General features: G+C 41.8%; 1 protein-coding gene across 1 annotated transcript in view; it reads left to right on the top strand.

Annotated features, from left to right (window-relative positions):
• Positions 1–18,816, top strand: part of EYA2 (EYA transcriptional coactivator and phosphatase 2) — an 88,173-nt gene that overhangs the window by 38,521 nt on the left and 30,836 nt on the right. The window contains exons 3-6 of the mRNA XM_031057980.1: positions 3,280–3,328; positions 3,925–4,067; positions 7,148–7,265; positions 11,675–11,682. Coding sequence (XP_030913840.1) covers positions 3,280–3,328; positions 3,925–4,067; positions 7,148–7,265; positions 11,675–11,682 — 318 coding nt within the window. The remainder of the gene's footprint in view (positions 1–3,279; positions 3,329–3,924; positions 4,068–7,147; positions 7,266–11,674; positions 11,683–18,816) is intronic.

The raw sequence follows: 18,816 nt of genomic DNA, 5'->3' as shown, positions 1-18,816 counted from the left end.
ACCTGGTAGTTTTTGCTGGAGCCCCAGTGGTGATGTGAACGTGAGCCCTGGGCTTTGGTGGCTGTGCTGCTGCTGATATTAATGTGGGGGCCGTGGGGGCTCCCAGGCCCAGAAATGTATTGAGCAGCCTGAAAACCTCCTGCCAAAGCAGCTCTGTGCCCAGTTTGCATCGCTCTGAGACCACTGCTGCCATCCCCTAATGGTTAGCCCTGCTGGCCCCTGCTCTGGAGTTCCACATTTGGCAGGTACCAGGGACAAATTCTTTCAGTGGTTGAGGCTCTGGTGGAAATTTATGTTCTCCCCCCTGCCCCATCGTACTGTTCAAGTGAAGGAAACAGAAGAATGTTAAATCTGCTAGAAAAATTATTGGCAAGTGATGCAGCTGAACTAGTTCTTGCTAGTACAATCCCAGCTATTGTTTGCTGCGGTCAGGATCTGTCAGCCTTCCTGTTAGAGGGGAGGTAGGAAAAGGCACTGGCTATTATGTTTTAGTAGTATGTTTAACCCTTCATTTAGAGGCTCTTGGAAGACCAGGAGATGTTTTGTTTGCATGTTTGCTCAGGCATTAGGAATTGCATGGTTAAATCACGCCCATCGTGGCTGCCTATTTACAAGAGCAGCAGAAGGGAAAACAGCCTAAAGGAAACATCCTTTTAAATGGTGCTGTTTGCAGAAAAGATTACAGCTAGAAATAATTTTTAGGTACATAATTTTGTAAAAGTCTTGGTGCAGGAACTGTTTTTTGTTATGGGGTATAAATAAGAGCCAGGACAGGAGCTACTGTTGGACCCGACTTTGCCAGTGACAGCTCACGTTGATTTGTTTCTTATAGAAATATTATGGTGTTTTTTCTACAGAATGATCCTCTGTGCTACCAAGATTGTGCTCTTTCCCCTGAAAATACTTGTGGTTAATTTGAAGAACAGGAAAATACTTGTGTGTTTGATAATTCTCAGACTGACAGAGCTCTTCATGTAATAAATGCACACAAATTTGTGCTCTGCATTACACATAAAGTATTAAATTTAGCAAGTCTAGTCATGGTACTTACTCATTTAGATGTCCATGTAGGTGTCTGGTCTGTTGTTTCCATGGGTGCTTGTCATGAGATGTGCAGTTTTATCAATATAATTTTCAATGTAATTGAAATATTATATATATAATGTATAATTTGCACATTTTGCCTGTAGGATCAACTTTGCCTTTTCTTGTCAGTGACAGTAGCATATTGCATATGCTACACACACAGTAAATTCCTACTTGGCATTCTTGGCAAACTTATTTACTCTGTTCCAAAATAAAAATTTGATGCTGTGGTGTTTTTCAAAGAGAAAAGAAATGAGGCTTGTGCTCAAACTGTTCTGCTGGTTTTTTGGGTAAAAGCCATTAAGAATTAAAGAAATGAATTTAAAAATGTTTATTTCTTCAGTTGAGTTCTGTTAGGTAATGAGGGACAGACAGAAATGGTGTAGTTCTTGTTTTCACAGTCTGAAAATCTAATTTTCTAAACTGTTGTCTTTCAGGTAAGTCTAAGCAAATTTTTCATAGTGAGTTTGATGGTGACTCAGGTAAGCCCAGTTTTGGTTTTAAACTCAGTCTTTTTTGTGTGTATAACATTATCCTTTGTCAATAATATGTGCATTTTTATAACACTGTCCATTGTCAGTATATTAAACTAAACCTCTCTGCCTGTTGCTTGGGAAATAGATTACTGTACCACGTTTTATAGGTACAGAAAGCAAGGTAGGGTTGCAGGTGGATTTTACTTTTCTAAGGTGTGGGAGGGTTGCAGGAGTTTGAAGAGTCTTTCTGGTTTTGTTTCTGTCAGTGATTAGGGCGATCCTGTCAGTGATTATGCGTGTAGAGGTTTCATCATTAATTACATAAATTAACATTCTAAAAAAAAAATGATACCTAGTAATTATTATTTTAGCAAGGACTCATGGTTATGCAATTTTTATTGAAGTTTAGTCTAAAAAGTTACAGATTAAATGGCATTGTTGTTAAAAATAGTTTGATGTAATCTCTGTATTATAGCATAAAATGATCAAGCCATGTAAAATGTTGTGAAAAAGGGTTGTGTGTGAAAAACAAATTCAAGAGATCTAAATCAGAAAGAACAAACATTTCAGATGTGAGCATGTTGGATCTTTTTGGTCATTCTGTCCATGTTTACAGCACAAATTGCCCAAACCCATAGAACTGTTTGCGTGCATTTAGACTTCATATGTGCTTGCATATTTCATTAAATGAAAAATGGTTTAAATGTTTAATTTGCCAGCTGACCAATGTCTGAACAAAGGAGGTCGTGCTGCTTTGGTCACTGAGGTGGCTGCAGAAGCCATGTGCAGTGAGTCTGGTGTGTGCATTGATGCACAGGACACACAGAGCCTGAATCAGTTGTGGCTTGTCATTATTGATGATTGTGAGAGTGTTTTGGCATTTGTAGTGCTGAATTAATGACAGCTCCAGCCAGGAACCGAGGAGCAAAGTTTGGATGGCACTGTGGAGGCAACCTGCAAAATGCACATGGTGGTATTTTGGTATGACATTTTCAGTACAACTTGCAGGTTTTAATTTAGCTTTGCTTGTTTGTTTGTTTTTAGTTTTTAATTTGGTAAATATAAATTTATCTCTAAATAAAGCTGGTGGCACATTTTTCTTTGGTAGTGTTACAGCACACAATTGTTTAGTCCATTAGAAGGCATCTTGCACATATAAGTTGCATGATAGATTTTCTACTGATGTAATTTTTTTGATTGCTGGTAGTTCAATAAGGTATGCTATAGTTAACTCAAAAAAGTCAAATTAAGGAGATTTATGATGTTGTATTTTTAATATTTACTATTATTTGATATATTTTAATGGACATTAAAGAAAGTGAGTCATGGTCTAGGAGAGTACCAAAAAAAGCAAAAGATCAAAATGTACAGTGAGCTTAAATCACTTCAGCAATCATAGTATTGGCTTTTATAGCCTTTAGCATATGAGTCATTGCTTCAAAGCCCAGCTTCATGACTGATATCAGTCCCATGAGAAGAAGAAACTGGTAGTTCAATCAACTGGTATCACTCTCAATTAAAAACTAAATTTATATTTGTTGTGAAGCAGAGAATATCTTTCTTACCTACCTCAGCTTGGGAATATTAACTAAAAAATAAAAAGTCTTTTGATTCCTGTATATTTTTCTCAAACCAGCAGTGGTAAAAACAATTGTATCAGCTTGGCCACAGAGCAGAACACAATGAAAATCTAAGACCCTTTAATTATGTTTTCCAGGCAGCAGCAAAGCAGCACCGCAGTGTCCTCTCCATCTGTACACCACAAAGTGAGTGCTCGTGCCAAGTGCTGTAATTTAAAATCCCCGTTTTGCTGAACAGCCATTTTGTGCAGACTTCTGTCACCTTAAAGAACATCTGCCCTAAGCCCATCCACCTGTTCCCCCACACGTCTCTGGCACAGGGAAGTAGCTGGTTCTTAATCTTCTTGGTTATGGAGTGAAATAAGGTTTGAGGTACTGTGAACTGTGGTTTTGTACCTCTGGGTATCCAAACCTTATCAGTTTGAATACTGTTGTGTTTATGAGTAACCACAGAGGAGATATGTCAAAATGTCTGAGGTTTCCCATCTCACTCACTTGTTCGGCAAACTCAAAATGAAACATGAAAAATCAGTGTTGACTTTATTTTATTTTTTTAACTTGCATGTATTTTGCACTGTCTTAAAGTTGCCGTGCATTTAGGTGGCTTAATCTGATAGTTCACAAAACAAACTTCTGCTTCAGTCCACTCAATTCCCAAAATATTCAGCATCCTGTGTTGAACGTTACTTTAGCGAGATGTCTAGAACTGTTCTGCTTGTGCTCTAGAAGACCATGTGCAGTAACTATTGCCTTAAACCCTTCTGTTTTCTTGTTCTGAATAGACATTATCCCCATATAGTGACAGTCCCGTCCTTCCCCACGATGGCAGCCTATGGACAGGCTCAGTACAGCACGGGAATCCAGCAGGCTGCTGCCTACACTGCCTATCCCCCCCCGGGCCAGCCCTACGGAATCCCCTCCTACAGTGAGTACCCCACAGTCCTGGTGCCTGTGAGGACATTGTCCTCCTGCTGCTGGCAAAATTGATTTGGAGTCTTTAAGTTTTACACTGAAGTGTCATTTGTGTCTCAGCAACGTTAGGCTTAGAGGAAAGTCTGACTTCAAAAATGTTGGGTTTCCTTTGAACTACGCCAGCTTTAAACCTATCAGCTTGTCATATCATGGGTTATGTTTTTGCAAAGTAGGTACGTTTGGAGCCAGTCAGTAGTAGACTATGAGAAATTCAGGCTCAGTAGGATGTGCCACTTAGGGAGTAATAGCTCATGAGTGTTCCCATGATTCACTGTCAAGACAAAGTAAATATGATATTTATGAAAACTACTCTTTGCCATCCTTGATTCCTCCTGAAATTTCAATAACACAAGCTACTTTGAGAAAATTTCTGTGTATATTATTGCAGAAGAACCAAAATGCAGAGCAGAATAAGGCGTGGGTGAGATGTTACAGAGTACCTTGGTTTTGGAAGACATTTTGTGTTTAAATGGACACTTACTGGCTGTATGTGCAGTCAGCATTTCTAACCCCAGTCAGCTTTGTTCCCTGCTTTTCTGCACAGCCCTGCCAACAGCTGTGGGGAGACAGTGCTGGGCAGGAGCAGCTGGGGCAGCTAATTAAACCAGCACTCCTGACAGAGGAATGCCTGCTACACCAAGCCCTAAGTGTCCTCAAGCTCTGCGTGGGGATACTGAGCTCTTGATGAAGCCAGAAGTTCTTTCCACTCCTAAAGACCAAAGAGATGTTGCTCTTATTTAGGTGCAGCTCTTTAACAGAAAACTTTGGGCTTCCTCCTTCTGGCTGCTCCCGTGAGGGCTGAGTCTTGCACCATTAAAATGGTTTCATAGTTTTGTTTCCACTCCTGTTTTCTCTTGTGCTCTTTAACACCTTTGTTTACTTGGCAAATACGGTATCTTTTCCCAATAAGAGGTTTTTATACAGACAAAGCTTTTACTGATGGGGAATTTCATGCAGCATTCTGGAAGGCTGGGGAAGTGGCCTTGGCAGAGCCAAAGCTCTACCAGGATGATGAGAGGAATGTTTAGAGACCCTTTCCTGGAGCTGTTTGTGTGTTTGCATCAGCTGGCTGACTTCCAAGGAAAACCCTGAGCAGTTGTTCTGTTAGAGCAGGTGAAAGCAGAGCCATTTGCTACTGCCTGGAGGCTTTAGGGCATACATGTGTCAGGCCCATATGCTGCTTATAAATCCTGTGGGTGACCTCTTAGCATCCTTGAGCACTGATTTCCCTCCCCCAGCCTGTACACCCTCTCGATGATACTCAGCACAGCACATGAAAAACTCCACCTGGCTGACAACCAAGAACAATGAAGCAGTATTGTTTTTAGGCACAAAAAATAAAACTCGGCCAGCTCCTAGACAAAACAGAACATTATGTGGAAATTAATTTGGTGCTAAGGTATTTTGCTGTCTGACAATAATTTTTAGGCTTCCAAAGAGGCCCATTTGCTGAAGATTAATTGTAACTGGGGTGGGCAGGTTGAGTGCTGGCCTGTGGAGTGCTGATGGAATAGAAAAGCAGGGGGTGTTGGGGAGAGGGGCTTCTCTGCACACTCCTCTCTTCCCCAGCAGTGATGAAGCCCCACACTTGCAGAATTTGTCCCCTCACTGTCCAAATAAACTTTCTGCCTTTCACAGCCATCTTGTTATCAGCTTGTGCTCAAACTTCTTCGCAGTTCTTCTCACCAAAACCTATAAGTGATTTTTATAAAAGAAAACATTATCTGGGAGAGCTTACTCCAAACCTGAGCAAGCACAGACTTGCTGCTTCTAGTTAAGCTAGAAATGAGCATGCTTGGGGAAAGGCACCTGAATTCAACTTGTCTACAAGTGCTAGAAGATGACAACAACATGGAAAGTGTGTAAATCCAATGTCCAAACATCAGCAGGGTCTTTTTTTAATCCCAGCACCCAGGGAGTGTCCATTGGCCATCTTTTGTTGTGCAAATAGGATGCAAAGGAGGGTAGGATCACGCCCAGAGGGTTCATAATGTGTTGCACCTTTGAGCTGTTTATTTTAATAATACAGCTGTACAATCTCAGCAGCATCTCAGAATAAAATATCAACTCCTTTCATTACCAGCAAGGGTTTCATCTTGCAATGTTTAATTCAACTATTGTTGTTCCCCCTGTAAATTGTCAGTTTAATTGCCTAGTTTTAGAAATGAAAAGATTTTTGTGGCTTCAGGGCTTACCTGTTGTTCCTGAACTGTATGTTATATCCAATTGAGTAGATGATAACCCTCCTGTAAGACTTGCCAATAAATGTTTTGATATCAAAGCTGAAAATACGATGCAAGTAAAAAATAACTCTTTTGAGAACAGAAATCTTGAGGTTATTTTGCTGAAGGTCCTGTTCCATTGTCAATCATTGCTTGCATCTGATAACTCTTGGAAGCTTATGTGTCAGTTTCTTCAATTCTATAACAAGAGTTTCTTCAATTCTATAACAAAGTGATATGTTCAGAAATTGCTTTTGAGAACAGTACTATTCATGGCTGTTTACCCATCCTAGCAAAAGTGCTTTTGGTTGTAGATACAGGATGTAGCTGACTCAAATAAATTAATAAATCACAAATAAATTTGGGATTAATTTGTTTGGCTGTTAGGACACCTGTTTGGGTAATGCAAATAATTAAAACACACACACACATACATATATACATCTATATCTATGTGTGTGTGTGTGTGTAATGTTATGTTATATTATATTATGCTATATTATATATATAATATAATATAACTGATATATATCACATATACATATTAGATAGATATATCTCTAATATGTGTATGTGTGTGAAATAAAGTGTAAAAAAAGAGAGCTTATTAGGTTAAAATCCAGCTGAAAAATCATTAATATACCTCATAGTACATGCTGAAGATACCTGTGTTGGATGAGGCACCAAAAAAAAAAAAAAAAAAAAAGAGAAGAAAAAAGAAAAAGGAGACCTGTGGGTTTGGGGTTTTTTCAGCTGCTTTTTGTCCATCTTTGCATGCCAAGCACTCATGTTTTGCTCTTGGCTCCCCAAGGCATTAAGACAGAGGACAGCCTGAGCCACTCTCCAGGGCAGAGTGGCTTCCTCAGCTACGGCTCCGGCTTCAGCGCGCCCGGGGCGGGACAGGCGCCCTACACCTACCAGATGCACGGTGAGTGAGCATCACCTGGGGCATCACAGGGTCACCTGGGGCATCACAGGGCCACCTGGGCACCCACAGTGTCACCTGGGCACTCACAGGGTCACCTGGTGTAAGAGCCATAATGAGGGATGTGGGACTCCAGGGGCTCTTCAAAATGCAGTTTATTGTACCCAAGATTTCACAGCAGTCCAGGGTGGTGGGTGACAGAGCCTGTGCCTACAGCTGTCAGCTCTAGCTGCAGGCAGGCCTGGAGACCCTTTGGTTTTGATTCCCTTGCATTATATACTTTTCTTTGCTGAGCATCTTAACACAGTAGAACCAATCTATACTTCAGCTATTACCTATAGCCTATCATAACTACTATAATTACCATATTCATGTTACCGCTCTCCAATCACTAAAAGTTAGTACATTACAGATTAAGCTAGAAGTTGTTTTTCAGTTTTCTTGCAGTGGAAAATTCTGAGACCTTTTTTCTACTTGCAATGTTTGCTGGCTTGTTAGCCTGTGCTATCTTTCTGCTTGGTAAGAACATCTTCTTGTTTGAGGTGGGTTTATCCTTTGTTCTGAGCCATAAAAACCCCTTCTAACTAACACACCCTTTGCATCCTTTGGTTAGCCAGTAAGACTGGCTCAGCAATTCTTTTCTTCTATATCAAAACTTGCTTCCATCTCTATTCCTTCATCAGACTCTTCATTTAAAAATCTTTCTGCTAAGCACACATATCTGTGAGAGTTCTTGTCAAACTTTCATCCTTCCCAACAGCCTGGGGCACTCACAGGGTCACCTGGGGCACTCACAGCCCTGTGCTGGACCCATTCTCCTCCCACAGCTGCTGTGGAAAGCTTCTAGGTGCAGGCAGTCAGCGCAGGGAAGGAGGTAAAGTCTCTGCTTGATCTGTTTTGCTCATCAAGGCATTGATTTCTGGCTGAGGGACTGGATTTAACAGTGTTATGTCCTAGCAGAATTTCACCTATGATCAATATAAGCTTTGTCTTTCTTCAGAAACTGTGTTTTCTTTCTCTTAATTAGTTCTGTGACTGCATACGTGGGATTGTTGTGTTGGTGTGAGTTCCTGCATTCTGATGGAAGCAAAACAAAGGTGGTTTTACACTTCATGCAAGCAGTCCTGTCAGTATTATGCTTCTTTCTGCCTTCTGCTGACCTGAACAAACTGCTCTGTGCTTAAACTGCTGCATATTCTCCCTACTAGTATTTATTTAACAGCCTGATACTTTGATACTAAGAAAAATGAGAGTGACTCTGCTTGAGGAGAGATGAATGCACACGAGGATAAAGCTCTGCATTGGCTTTGTCCATCCCTCTGAGATTTTCCAAGGGCTGGAAAACCAAAGAGGAATTGTATGGCTTTCCCAAACTCTTGTAGAAGCTGTTGAAGGGGAGAGAGATCACTTTGCTTTTTGATGTTGTTGAGGGTTTTGTGCAAAAGGCCCTTTCGTGACATTATGCTTAGCTGTTCCCATTGCAAAACTCTTTTTTAATTCTTCTCAATCCTGAAAGTGAAAGGTGAGCATACACATCCACTTTTATTTTAAGTCTGAGACCAACTAAAGTCCTGAACAGTTATGAAAAGAGAGAAAACAGGGTAAAATCTATTTTATTCCAGATATTATCTAAGAAAGCTGAAGACTAAGAGTTGACCCGTGGCTGAGACTTCACCTGTTAGTTTCGTTAGGGCACATTATCACTAAGGTGCTTTTTGGGGCTTGAATACTCATAGTACATGCTGATGAGACCTGTGATGGATGTGGCACCAAAAAAAAGAAGAAAATAAAAAAGAAAAAGGAGGCCTGTGGGTTTGGGGGTTTTGGTCACCTGGACTTCTGCCTATTTCTGGTCCTATTTCCACATGTGTTCTCTCGAGAAGACAGACTCTTGACTTTATTAGGACTGAGGTTTTTAAGGTGTCCCCATTGTCAGGAGGTTTAGACAAGCAAATTTTGTGCATCAGTGCTTGAAAATGTTCCACTTGCAAGCAGCAGTGATACAGCCATGAGTTGTACCAAGAGAGGCTGAGGAGAGCTGTGTGTGTGAGCATGAATGTGCCCTAGGGCCATGCTGTGGTATTAGGAAAAATCACTTCTCTTCACATATTTATTCCAGGAAGATCATTCCAGCCAGCTCAGTAAGCCTTTAGCACAAAAGAAAACAGTTTCTGCAAGTGGCAGGTGCTTTCTCCAAGGCACAGGGAGCAGGAGTAAATGTGTCTTCCTGTAAACAAATATTTCCACCCTTCCTCTGCTGGCTTGTGAGAGGAGCAGTGTGAAGCTCCCTGGCTGCATGGTTTATTTACCTTGCTGAGTGCTAGTGAAAGGTTTGAGTAAGGAGAAGGAGCCTTCCTGTGCTGAGTGCTACTGAGGAATGTGTGCTCAGGGCTTTCCCACGCCACAGCACTTGGGGGTGGGGAGGTGATCCCTGCCTGTGCCACCCAGCCCCAGGGCCACTGGGGCTTTGCTGCTGATCGGCTAAACCAGCTGAAAAGGACAAACTTTTATTAATATATTTCTATTAAAAAGTTATGGGGGGCTTTAAGAGTCACGTTTCTGACTCCCAGTTCAAGGATAAAATGTTTTTTGCATCATGGGGGAAGAGAGATTGTGAAGAGGGTGATGGTCAGGGGCTCAGCAAGAAAAGGTGCCTCCAACTGCTGCTCAGTTTTCTATTATCAGGTGCAAGGAAAAAAATGTATTTTGTAAGCTGTTCTCTGCAAGTATTGTAAAGAGTTAATAGCTCAGGTACAGAAGTGAAATAAGTTGTTATTGTTTGCCTCCAGTGAGGACCAGCTCCCAGAGCAACATAATGATCTCATCTGTGGGTGAGGGTGGGTGGTCAGATTGCTCAGCCCTCGTGATTCCTCCTCACTGTCCCCTCAGACAGGAGTTACAGCAGCAAATAAGTTCCCGTTGTAGGTGTTATACCACTCACCAAGGAATAGACAGCCTCTTGGGTGACAAATTTTTGTCTCACAGGTCTAGGACAAATGCTGTCCTTGGTTGGTGCTGGTTTGTTCCCTCTGGTGTTTGTTTGGCAGCAGCACTGGCAGGCTGTGGGCAGTGAATGGTACCTCTGAAGGCAGATTCTGCTCCCTGTCCAGGTCTGTTTGTCTGCAGTACAAACACAGGTGATGTCAGGTTTCATCCTGAACTCCAGCTGTCCGTTGTATCCTGGTCCTTGAGCGAGAACAGGATCCACCAAAGAGCAAAAATGAAGATGTAACATCCTTTTGGTCAGTAAGTGGTAAAGAAGAAGAGCTATTTTACAGCCAGCCAGAAGGGGAAATCTATTTTCATGCTTCCCTAGCATGAAACTAAATTGATTGTGGAAGAGTTTGTTAGCCAAATAGCTAATGCAATGTGTCACACATATATATAAATATAGAGGATGTGATTAGCAAGTTCCATAGCTCATAAAAGTGACACAAAACCATATTGCAAAGGTACTGTGGATTGAAATAAAGATTTTAATTGCCAAGTAACAGTGGATATCATCAGGCCTCAAGTAACATTCAGACTGGTATTCATACATCAGGCCTCAAGTAACATTCAGACTGAAATCTGGTATTCATGTATTTGCTCTGAAGGAGTGACTTTTTTCCTCTCTTATTTTTTTCTCTTTAACCTGTGCTGTGTACAGGGTTTATCCATGTCATTATTACATTTAGAAAATTATTTGTTTCGTAATGAAGAGATCTGAAATATGCATGTGGCCAGACTGGAGATGGCACTCACTTTTAAAGTCATGAATCTGGAGAGGAGGTAACAGCTTGCATTAGGTTTTTGCCTTTAAAGTGGTAAATTTGTCACGCTGGGAAAGAAATGTTTCTTCAAGGTCCATTTCATTTCTTAATCAATCCTCATGTAAGTGTTCAATTACAGCACCAAATCACCAAACACCCTGGGATTGATGTTAGAAGTATATTTTTGCCGTTTTTGCGCATTTTTCTAAGTTTACATTTTCTGGCAATTAGGCATTCAGTGATGTGCTCAGACTTCTTGTAAAATTATTATTCAATGATAGAAATTGAACATGAGACACAAAGATTATCTTCCAGTTATGCCCCCAAAAACTTACAGTCTTAACTGGCAGCTGAGGAAACTGCTTGTTGCTGAGGGTGGGGGAGAAATCTTTGGAATATAAGAAACTTAGCATTTAGTGAGCTATGTAAAATACAAAGAGAAAATTGTGCCAGCACATTAGCTAGCCCAGAAACCCATCAGCTCTGCAGAGAGTGCAATAACAGCCAGCTTATAGAGCATTTCCTGTGGTGGCAAGAGCATGTGCTACCCCTTGATTGCACATTAGGCCATCTCTTCTCAGCTTGTCATTAATTCCTAGACAATGCCTTGCTCTTCAGTTATAATTGCTGAAATGACAGCTGGCATGAAAGTATGAAGTTGCACAACAGTTGAAGCTGTGGCCAAAGACCACTGTGGATGCTGTTGTTGGGCAGGAAAAGATTTGACTGCTTTTTTGGGGTTTTTTAATATCCAAATCTATCTACCCACAAAATACTTTTTACATTACAAAGGAAAAATCAGTTATGTAACTGGGATAACTTTCCTTTGCCAAGGAATTGCAGAACAGTGTTGAGCTTGGGACAGACATAAATTTGGGACCAAAGACCTATGCAGTGAAATTCTTTGCTACTGCTGAACATTTGTTTTCTTTGCAGAGGCCTTCTGATGAGCTGTGAAATAGTGAATGAATAGAAATTAGCATTTCTTTTGTGCAACACTGGTTTAAAATTGATTAATTATATATATATTGCTTATGTTTGTAGAATGAATTGGTTATGAATTGTTCTCCTGGCCTGAGAACAAGTAAAATCTGAATAATTAATCAATTAAAATGTTTTCTTATGCTGAAAACATTTTGACCCTTGTTGATATCTGGATAATCTAGACAAATTTTTTTCTAAGAGATGCCAGAATTTCTTACAATTATGTGCCAATTTGTGTGTTAAAAACTCAATATGAGGTCATAAATACCAATTTGGTGTGAACAGTTACCTCTGCCTGCCTGAATTTTGCAAAGGAAGTCCATGTTTAGTTTTAAACTTGATTCTTGAAGTAGTTGGTGATGAAAATAGTGATGAAATTTCAATCTACACCTGAGAAATGTAGATCACACTTTGGCATCCAGATCGTGAGTCCATGTGAAGCCCCAAAAATAAAGTGAGAGCATGTTCTCAGCAGCCTGTCACTCAGATGCCTTACATTGATAAAATTAAAACCTCAGTAGAAAAGGAGCAGCCTCTTTCAAAAGCTTCTGCTGGACAGCTGGTTTGCATTAATGGCAGTCTCAGAGCGTGGCAGTAAAGTTGTGCTCCACTCCGTGGTGGGGGCAGCAGGGAGAGGCCTCTCTGCAGGAGGGGTCAGACCTCACTTTTTGCAGTGTAAATACAAGGTTCCTCAGAATAACAGCACAGTCTCCCTTTCAAAGATTTTTAAACACCAGGGGCTGACTGTGCTCCATTTACTTTGTTTTAAAAGGAGCTGACTTCTAGGAGAGGGGAAGTCCGTGGGAGAGGCAAAGGTGTTGACAGTGATGCACTGGAGGCTGCAAGGAGCTGTGCTACTGCTGCCCAAGGGGAAAGCTCTGCTCCACCTCTTGCCATTTAATGGAAATTAAATATTAACTGGTACAGTCAAAGCAGGAATCTTCTCTGAGGCAGAGCTTTTATTTTGGAGGTGTCTTGTGTCTCCTTGAGGGTTTTGTGTGACTTTGTTGCCAGGCTTGCAGAGGTGGCACTGGGGAGATGGGAGCAGCTGTGGCAGAGAGAAGCAGTAAGGTAGGGGCAGTAGTAAAGGGAAGAGAAGGAAAATACAGAGAAAAGTTTGTGTGGTGAGAAAGGGGGAATCTGCAGAGAAGAAAGAAGTTACATTTCCCTCACATGCTGCTTGACTGTCTCAGGAGCATTGGTGGAAGTCAGATAGAAATCTCAAAATGTGGATTAATGTGCAAAATCAACACAGAAAACAGTCACAGAGATGTTTGGATGTTATAGAGACTTCTCTGTGGATTTTATTTTCATTGCTTCTGTAGGATATAAAAAAATCCAAAACCATAGGATAGTAACAGCTTGGGAAATCATGAACTTGGCCTTGATTATTCAGCTTACAGTGCAGTTGGCAAAGAATATGCTAAAATGTTATGGAAGCTTCACTGAATAATTGATTCAGTTTACCTAATGATTTTGAAAATGTCTAGAAGGCAATAGAAGAGCTAGTGTAAAATTACATATAAACATCTGTATCAAGGAACATCATACCTGCATAGTCAAGCATTTGAAGGTTAGGAAACATCAGATTCATGATGCTGTGCAGTTCTGGTACTGCTTTTGTTGTATCTCATCTCCAAGCACTGTGTGAGGTAATGCTGTGGTGGAAAACACAGAATTCAGCTATTTGATGAGAGACTGGGATGGTGTTTGTGGACAAGTTCAGCCTGACCCTGCTTGAGTCAGCACAGGCTGTGCAGCTCAGGAGTTTCTGAACTGCTCTGCTGGCAGTGGATAACACTCTTGCATGGGCCTTTTTATTTGTAGTTTGGATGCCCCTTCTGTTTGTATTGGCAGGGTTTAAACACTGACATTTCTGCACTGCAGCACTGTGACCCCTTAACTTGAGAATACCTGCACTGTGTGAAGAGGAGCCCACTGAGTTACCACAGATAAAAAGATGAGGATGAAAATTTGACGTACAAAGTCTGTAACTGGCAGATTAATTGATGCTGACAAGTCATTACCAGGACAAGGATCACTCTACTGTTGTCAGATTTCTTACATTGTTGTGGCTCTTCTCCTGGAACCCCTGCAGCACTGAGGCTGGAAAAGCCTCAAGACCAGTGCCTGGATCTGGAGAACTCAGTTGAGACTTACAGGGATGCTAAGTAATGGGTCAGAGTGGAGATGTGCTGACCAGCTCCCTCTTTTCCACTGGTATTTGGAGATTTATTTTGCTCAAGAGAAAGAGAATTGCTAAATTACAGCTGTGCTGACAGGGCAAGCTTTATCCCCAGTGGCATGACAGTAGATGTGACAAGGCAAGTTAAATGGTGACCTGGGAACTGGAGGTTCATGGCCACTAACTAGCCTAGGAGGAGGCAAATCCAGATTTCCTTTATCATGTCTTGTTATCCATCAGTGAAGGATTGGGTCCAGGGTGAAACTGCATCTGGGGGAATCTTTATTTTTTGGTGTCCATGGAGTCACCCAAATAAAGTCAGTTTTGCTGGTTGTTTTTTTTCTCAACAAGAAAGAGTCTACATCCTTGCTGTAAGGATGTTCCCTTTTTGGCCCAAAACATTTCCTTGTGATTTGTTTTTGAAAACAGACCAGTGTGATTTCCTTCTATAGCTGTAGCATTGTTAGATAGAAGTGGTTAAAAACACTTTCTCAGAGTACAGTAAAATCTAACTGCTTTGCCATGGTTCAAATCCTGAGAGTAACTGTAAACCATCCCAGCACTTTCAACACCATTGTTGATCTGGATTGAGCTATACAAATGACCAAGCTCAAAAGGATGGTAAAAGCCAGGCTCTTAAAGCTGCTTTGGTCATCACTTATTAAAGCTCTTCGAGGCTCTGTGGGTTGAGTACTCCCCAGGAGCAGGGGAAGAGCTTTGACTCAGAAAAGCTGAACTGTGAAATGTGCTTTATATCACCATGCAGAGTGCCCTCAAACACCTGGTCAGGCTGACAGGACTGCATGGGATTGTGGTGGGAGACAAATGGATTTATTTAGAATGGGTTTTGTATCTGAAAGTATCTGCAAGAGGTGTTCAAATGCTTTTGGGAGCAATGTCCTTTACCAGACGCTGCTGATGTCAAGTGGTGTAACACTGTAGATACTTTTCATCCAGGTTAATGCAGTGTGCTCTTCCCTGCACTGTCTGAGCCCTTCCAGACAGAAATACAAGACTTTTTGGAGAAGGGTTCATTACACCTAATGGCAAACAGTTGAGCAATCTGCCACAAAAGTACATATGGGTTGAGTTTTTCTTCTCCTTTAACAGGTTGGATAGTCTTGAAGTGCCTCCACAGCTGACAAGCATGCAAGATTTTATGAGTCTTCTTGCCCAGTAAATGCAGGCAGATGTTGTAGGATTTGGAACCTTACAAGGCACTAGAGTATAGCTGGTGGGAGGTAATTTTGATGAGTGCTTAACGTCTCACTAAAAGTGTAGCAGCTTGGAGAAGGCAGTATTTACTGCAGGAAACATTAGCTTGTCAGAGAGCTAAAGCACTGCAAAGAACCTCTCTGAATGACCGTGGAAGTCTTCAGGCAGATGTTCATAGCCCAGGGTAAAGCACACTGTGCAGGGAGGAGGACTGGGGCTTTGCCTTCATCACCCACAGCCAGCAGTGCTTCCTGCAGGAAAACAGCCTGATGATGTCAGAGTGCTCAGGCCATTGTGTGCAGGCTTGTAAAACACCATGCAATTCAGCTGACCCCTGCAGGCATTTATTTTATTAGTCCTAAATGGTCCTAAATCCTTTGAGAGAACTCTCTGTGGAATCATTGTGTGTTTCATCTCAGAGTTAGAGGAAATACTTAGGTCTGAGCTTCCTCATTCTGTTTTTTTGAGAGTTAAATCATGACACAAACGTACTCAGAAATGCCCACGGTAGCCACCTTCAGTGTTGCATCTTTTCAGTGTTCCTGGGCTCAGCTGGCTGCCCAGAGGGCTGTATAAACCCTGAAACTGTCCAGCTGTGTTGAACCTGGCCATCTCCTCCTCTGACTGTTGGGTATTTCATTGAATGTTGGAAGTGCAAACCATCTGTTCTTCTAAATATAGCAGTTTATTCTCTTCTGAGCAGTACAGGAGACTTGGAGAACACCTCCCTGCTGTCAGGGCCCCTCTGACCTGTGAAAGACAAGGACACAAACCTGATTTCCAAAGCTTGCTCGGGTTTTGATCTCAGCTACACCACAGGCCCATCCTGTCTTCATAATCACCACTCCCTAAGACACCAGTATTCCTGTGTCATTCTGTTCATTCATGAGCTGAAACATAATTATTTTTTTTTCTTAGCAATGCCAACGCTAAATGCTGAATACACTGAAAATAACCTTAAATATTCCTTTCTTTTCTTTACTTGCTCATACCTGGCAAGGAGGGGAAGAAATGCAACCTTTGCTGCAGTGACTGAAAGACAGATGTAGAGGGTGAGAAGCTGGTATGAAAGTTTTTGCAGGCCAGATCACGCACCATTGCAATGATCATTGACCATGGCGGGGCTTTTTGGGAATGCTCGAATTAAAACGTGAATGAGGGGAAAACAGCAAATGAAATCCATCTGTTTGAGAGCAGGAATAGAACATTAATCAGCTCACAAAGAGTTTTTCTGTACATGTTGCCCTTGGACACTCCCATAGAGAAAGGGCCATATCTACTTATCGAGGGAAAATCGTGGCACTGGCTCTGCCTGGCATGTGGACTCCTTTCATGCAGTGTCTGTCCATGAGAGTGTGTTTGTGGTAGAAATACTTCACAGGAACACTTACAGTGCCACACATCTGAAGAGCTGTTCTGCTTCAGAGTTCAGATTGTTTTATTATGAGCTAAATGTTCTTTAAGCTACCTGTGAATGAGGGCATTGTGACATTTAGCAACTGGCTTGATTGAACACAGATGTGAGCCATATTCCATATGGAGAAGATCCAAAGGGGGAGATCCTAGGCTTGTTTCTGATTTGCAGGGAGTTTGGATGCAATTACTTGGCATTGAGCTACCAAGATAGATGGAAACAAATCGCTTGCTCCCACCTCTACAGTATTTCACATGTAAAACCAGCCTCAGTTTGAGAGTGTGTGTTGTCTTCAGAGGTCCATGGAAAAAAAACAATATATGTGAAAGCAAAAGTCCTGTAGAAATAGGCAGAAATGAGAGGGGGCCAGGCATTAATGTACATTGCTTACCAAGGGGCTTCCTAGAAGTACCCCTTTCCACATAGCACCACTTTCAAACTTCATTCCAGTCTTCCTCTGAATATTACAAGAAGTGCTATTACTTGGGAAAGTGTTTGAGGGGAAAAATGGTTACATGGGAAACAGGGCTAATTTGCAATATCTGTTGATAATTTTCCAGTTTCTTGAGTGTAAAATTTACTGATGCAAAACTGAAATTGCACCTGGCAGAATTCATTTTGTTGTGGAAGTGTTTATTTCCTACCAACAATTTACTGAGGAAAAGCAAACATTTGGGGCTGGTTCTGGTATGTTTTCTGAACTGCTGAACTCTACAAGGCTGCTCACAGAAATTGTGACCTGCAGGCCTCATTCTGTGTTTATGGAGAGAGAGGGTTTATCTCTGTCTCCATTGCCTGTGGCACTTGTTTGTTTTCCTGCCGTTTGAGCTGAGGGTGCATCATTGAAAACGTGGTCTCTCCAGCCTGCCCTGTGAAGTGGAACAGGGTCTGAGCTATAATAGTTCCCAAGGCAAACATTGCTGAACCTGAATCTTTAAGAACTTTCTTTTCCGTACAGATAATTGGGGTTTTTTTTTCTCCTTTTCATCCTTGTTTAGCTGGGAAGAAACTCCAAGTGTTTACTGACTTTGGTTGTCCCCAGTGTCCTTATCTGTAATTATTCTGCTGTAACACTGAGCTGCCAAGACATCCTGAGCTTAGCAGCTCTCAAGGTGTGCTGTGGGGAGGGGGTTCAAATCTCTGAATGCACTGCTGGAGGGCAAGGAAAAGGCTTGTGTTTGATCCCAGTTAGACAAACAATGCTGAGATGGTAGTCCTCCTTGGTCAGGATACAATGATAGGAACCAGAAAAACAGAAAAACCTGAGTTGACAGGTTGAACTTTGGTTTATAGGGAACACCAGTCTTCAGCACTTTTACAAATATTTAAGTATGTGGGCAAAAAATCTGTCCTTCCTTTGGAAAATCCCCTGTGCAGAGGGAGCCAGCCTGCACTGGCCTGTAGGAACACCCGAACTTGGGTAGCTCAGCCAAAGTGGCAAAAATATAATTTACAAAACCCCAGTGTAAAATCACCCCACTGGGTCCAGTCACAGTGCCCTGTGGGGAGCTGTGGAGTCATTCCCCGTCCTCTCATCCCCCATTCCTGCCCTCTTCTCCCTGCTCACTTACCTGTGTGTGCATGGACACACTCGCTCCTCACAGCTGGTACGAAGTTCTGAGTGAGTTCTGAGTGAGTTCTTTAATCCAGCTGTGTGAATCCCTCCTTTCCTCACTATCTCTGACTGTTTGGAAAGCAGGAAGCTGCAGTATCATGTGCAGGTAGCACAGCAATAAACATGTTCTCATCACAATTTACACATAAAGCGTGAGTCCCTCGAGGTGACTCATCCCCCTCTTGACAGCTTTAATAAAGGATGATGGATTGTTTCTAAATGACAGTTTAGGAACATCAAAAATTCCCCCCTGTATTGTTTCGAGCTCTGGTGTACAAGAGCTGTTTTGTCTTCTGTGGAAGTTGTTTTTGCCTGTAAGCACTGGGGCTCTATTACTCTCCTTCAGAGTGGTGAGAAATGCTGCTACCACAGGAATATATTACTGCTGCT

The sequence above is a fragment of the Geospiza fortis genome, unplaced genomic scaffold, assembly GCF_000277835.1.
Source record: "Geospiza fortis unplaced genomic scaffold, GeoFor_1.0 scaffold188, whole genome shotgun sequence".
NCBI lineage: Eukaryota > Metazoa > Chordata > Aves > Passeriformes > Thraupidae > Geospiza > Geospiza fortis.
Note: the sequence above shows the minus strand (reverse complement) of the source record. Positions and strands in the feature narration are given on the sequence as shown.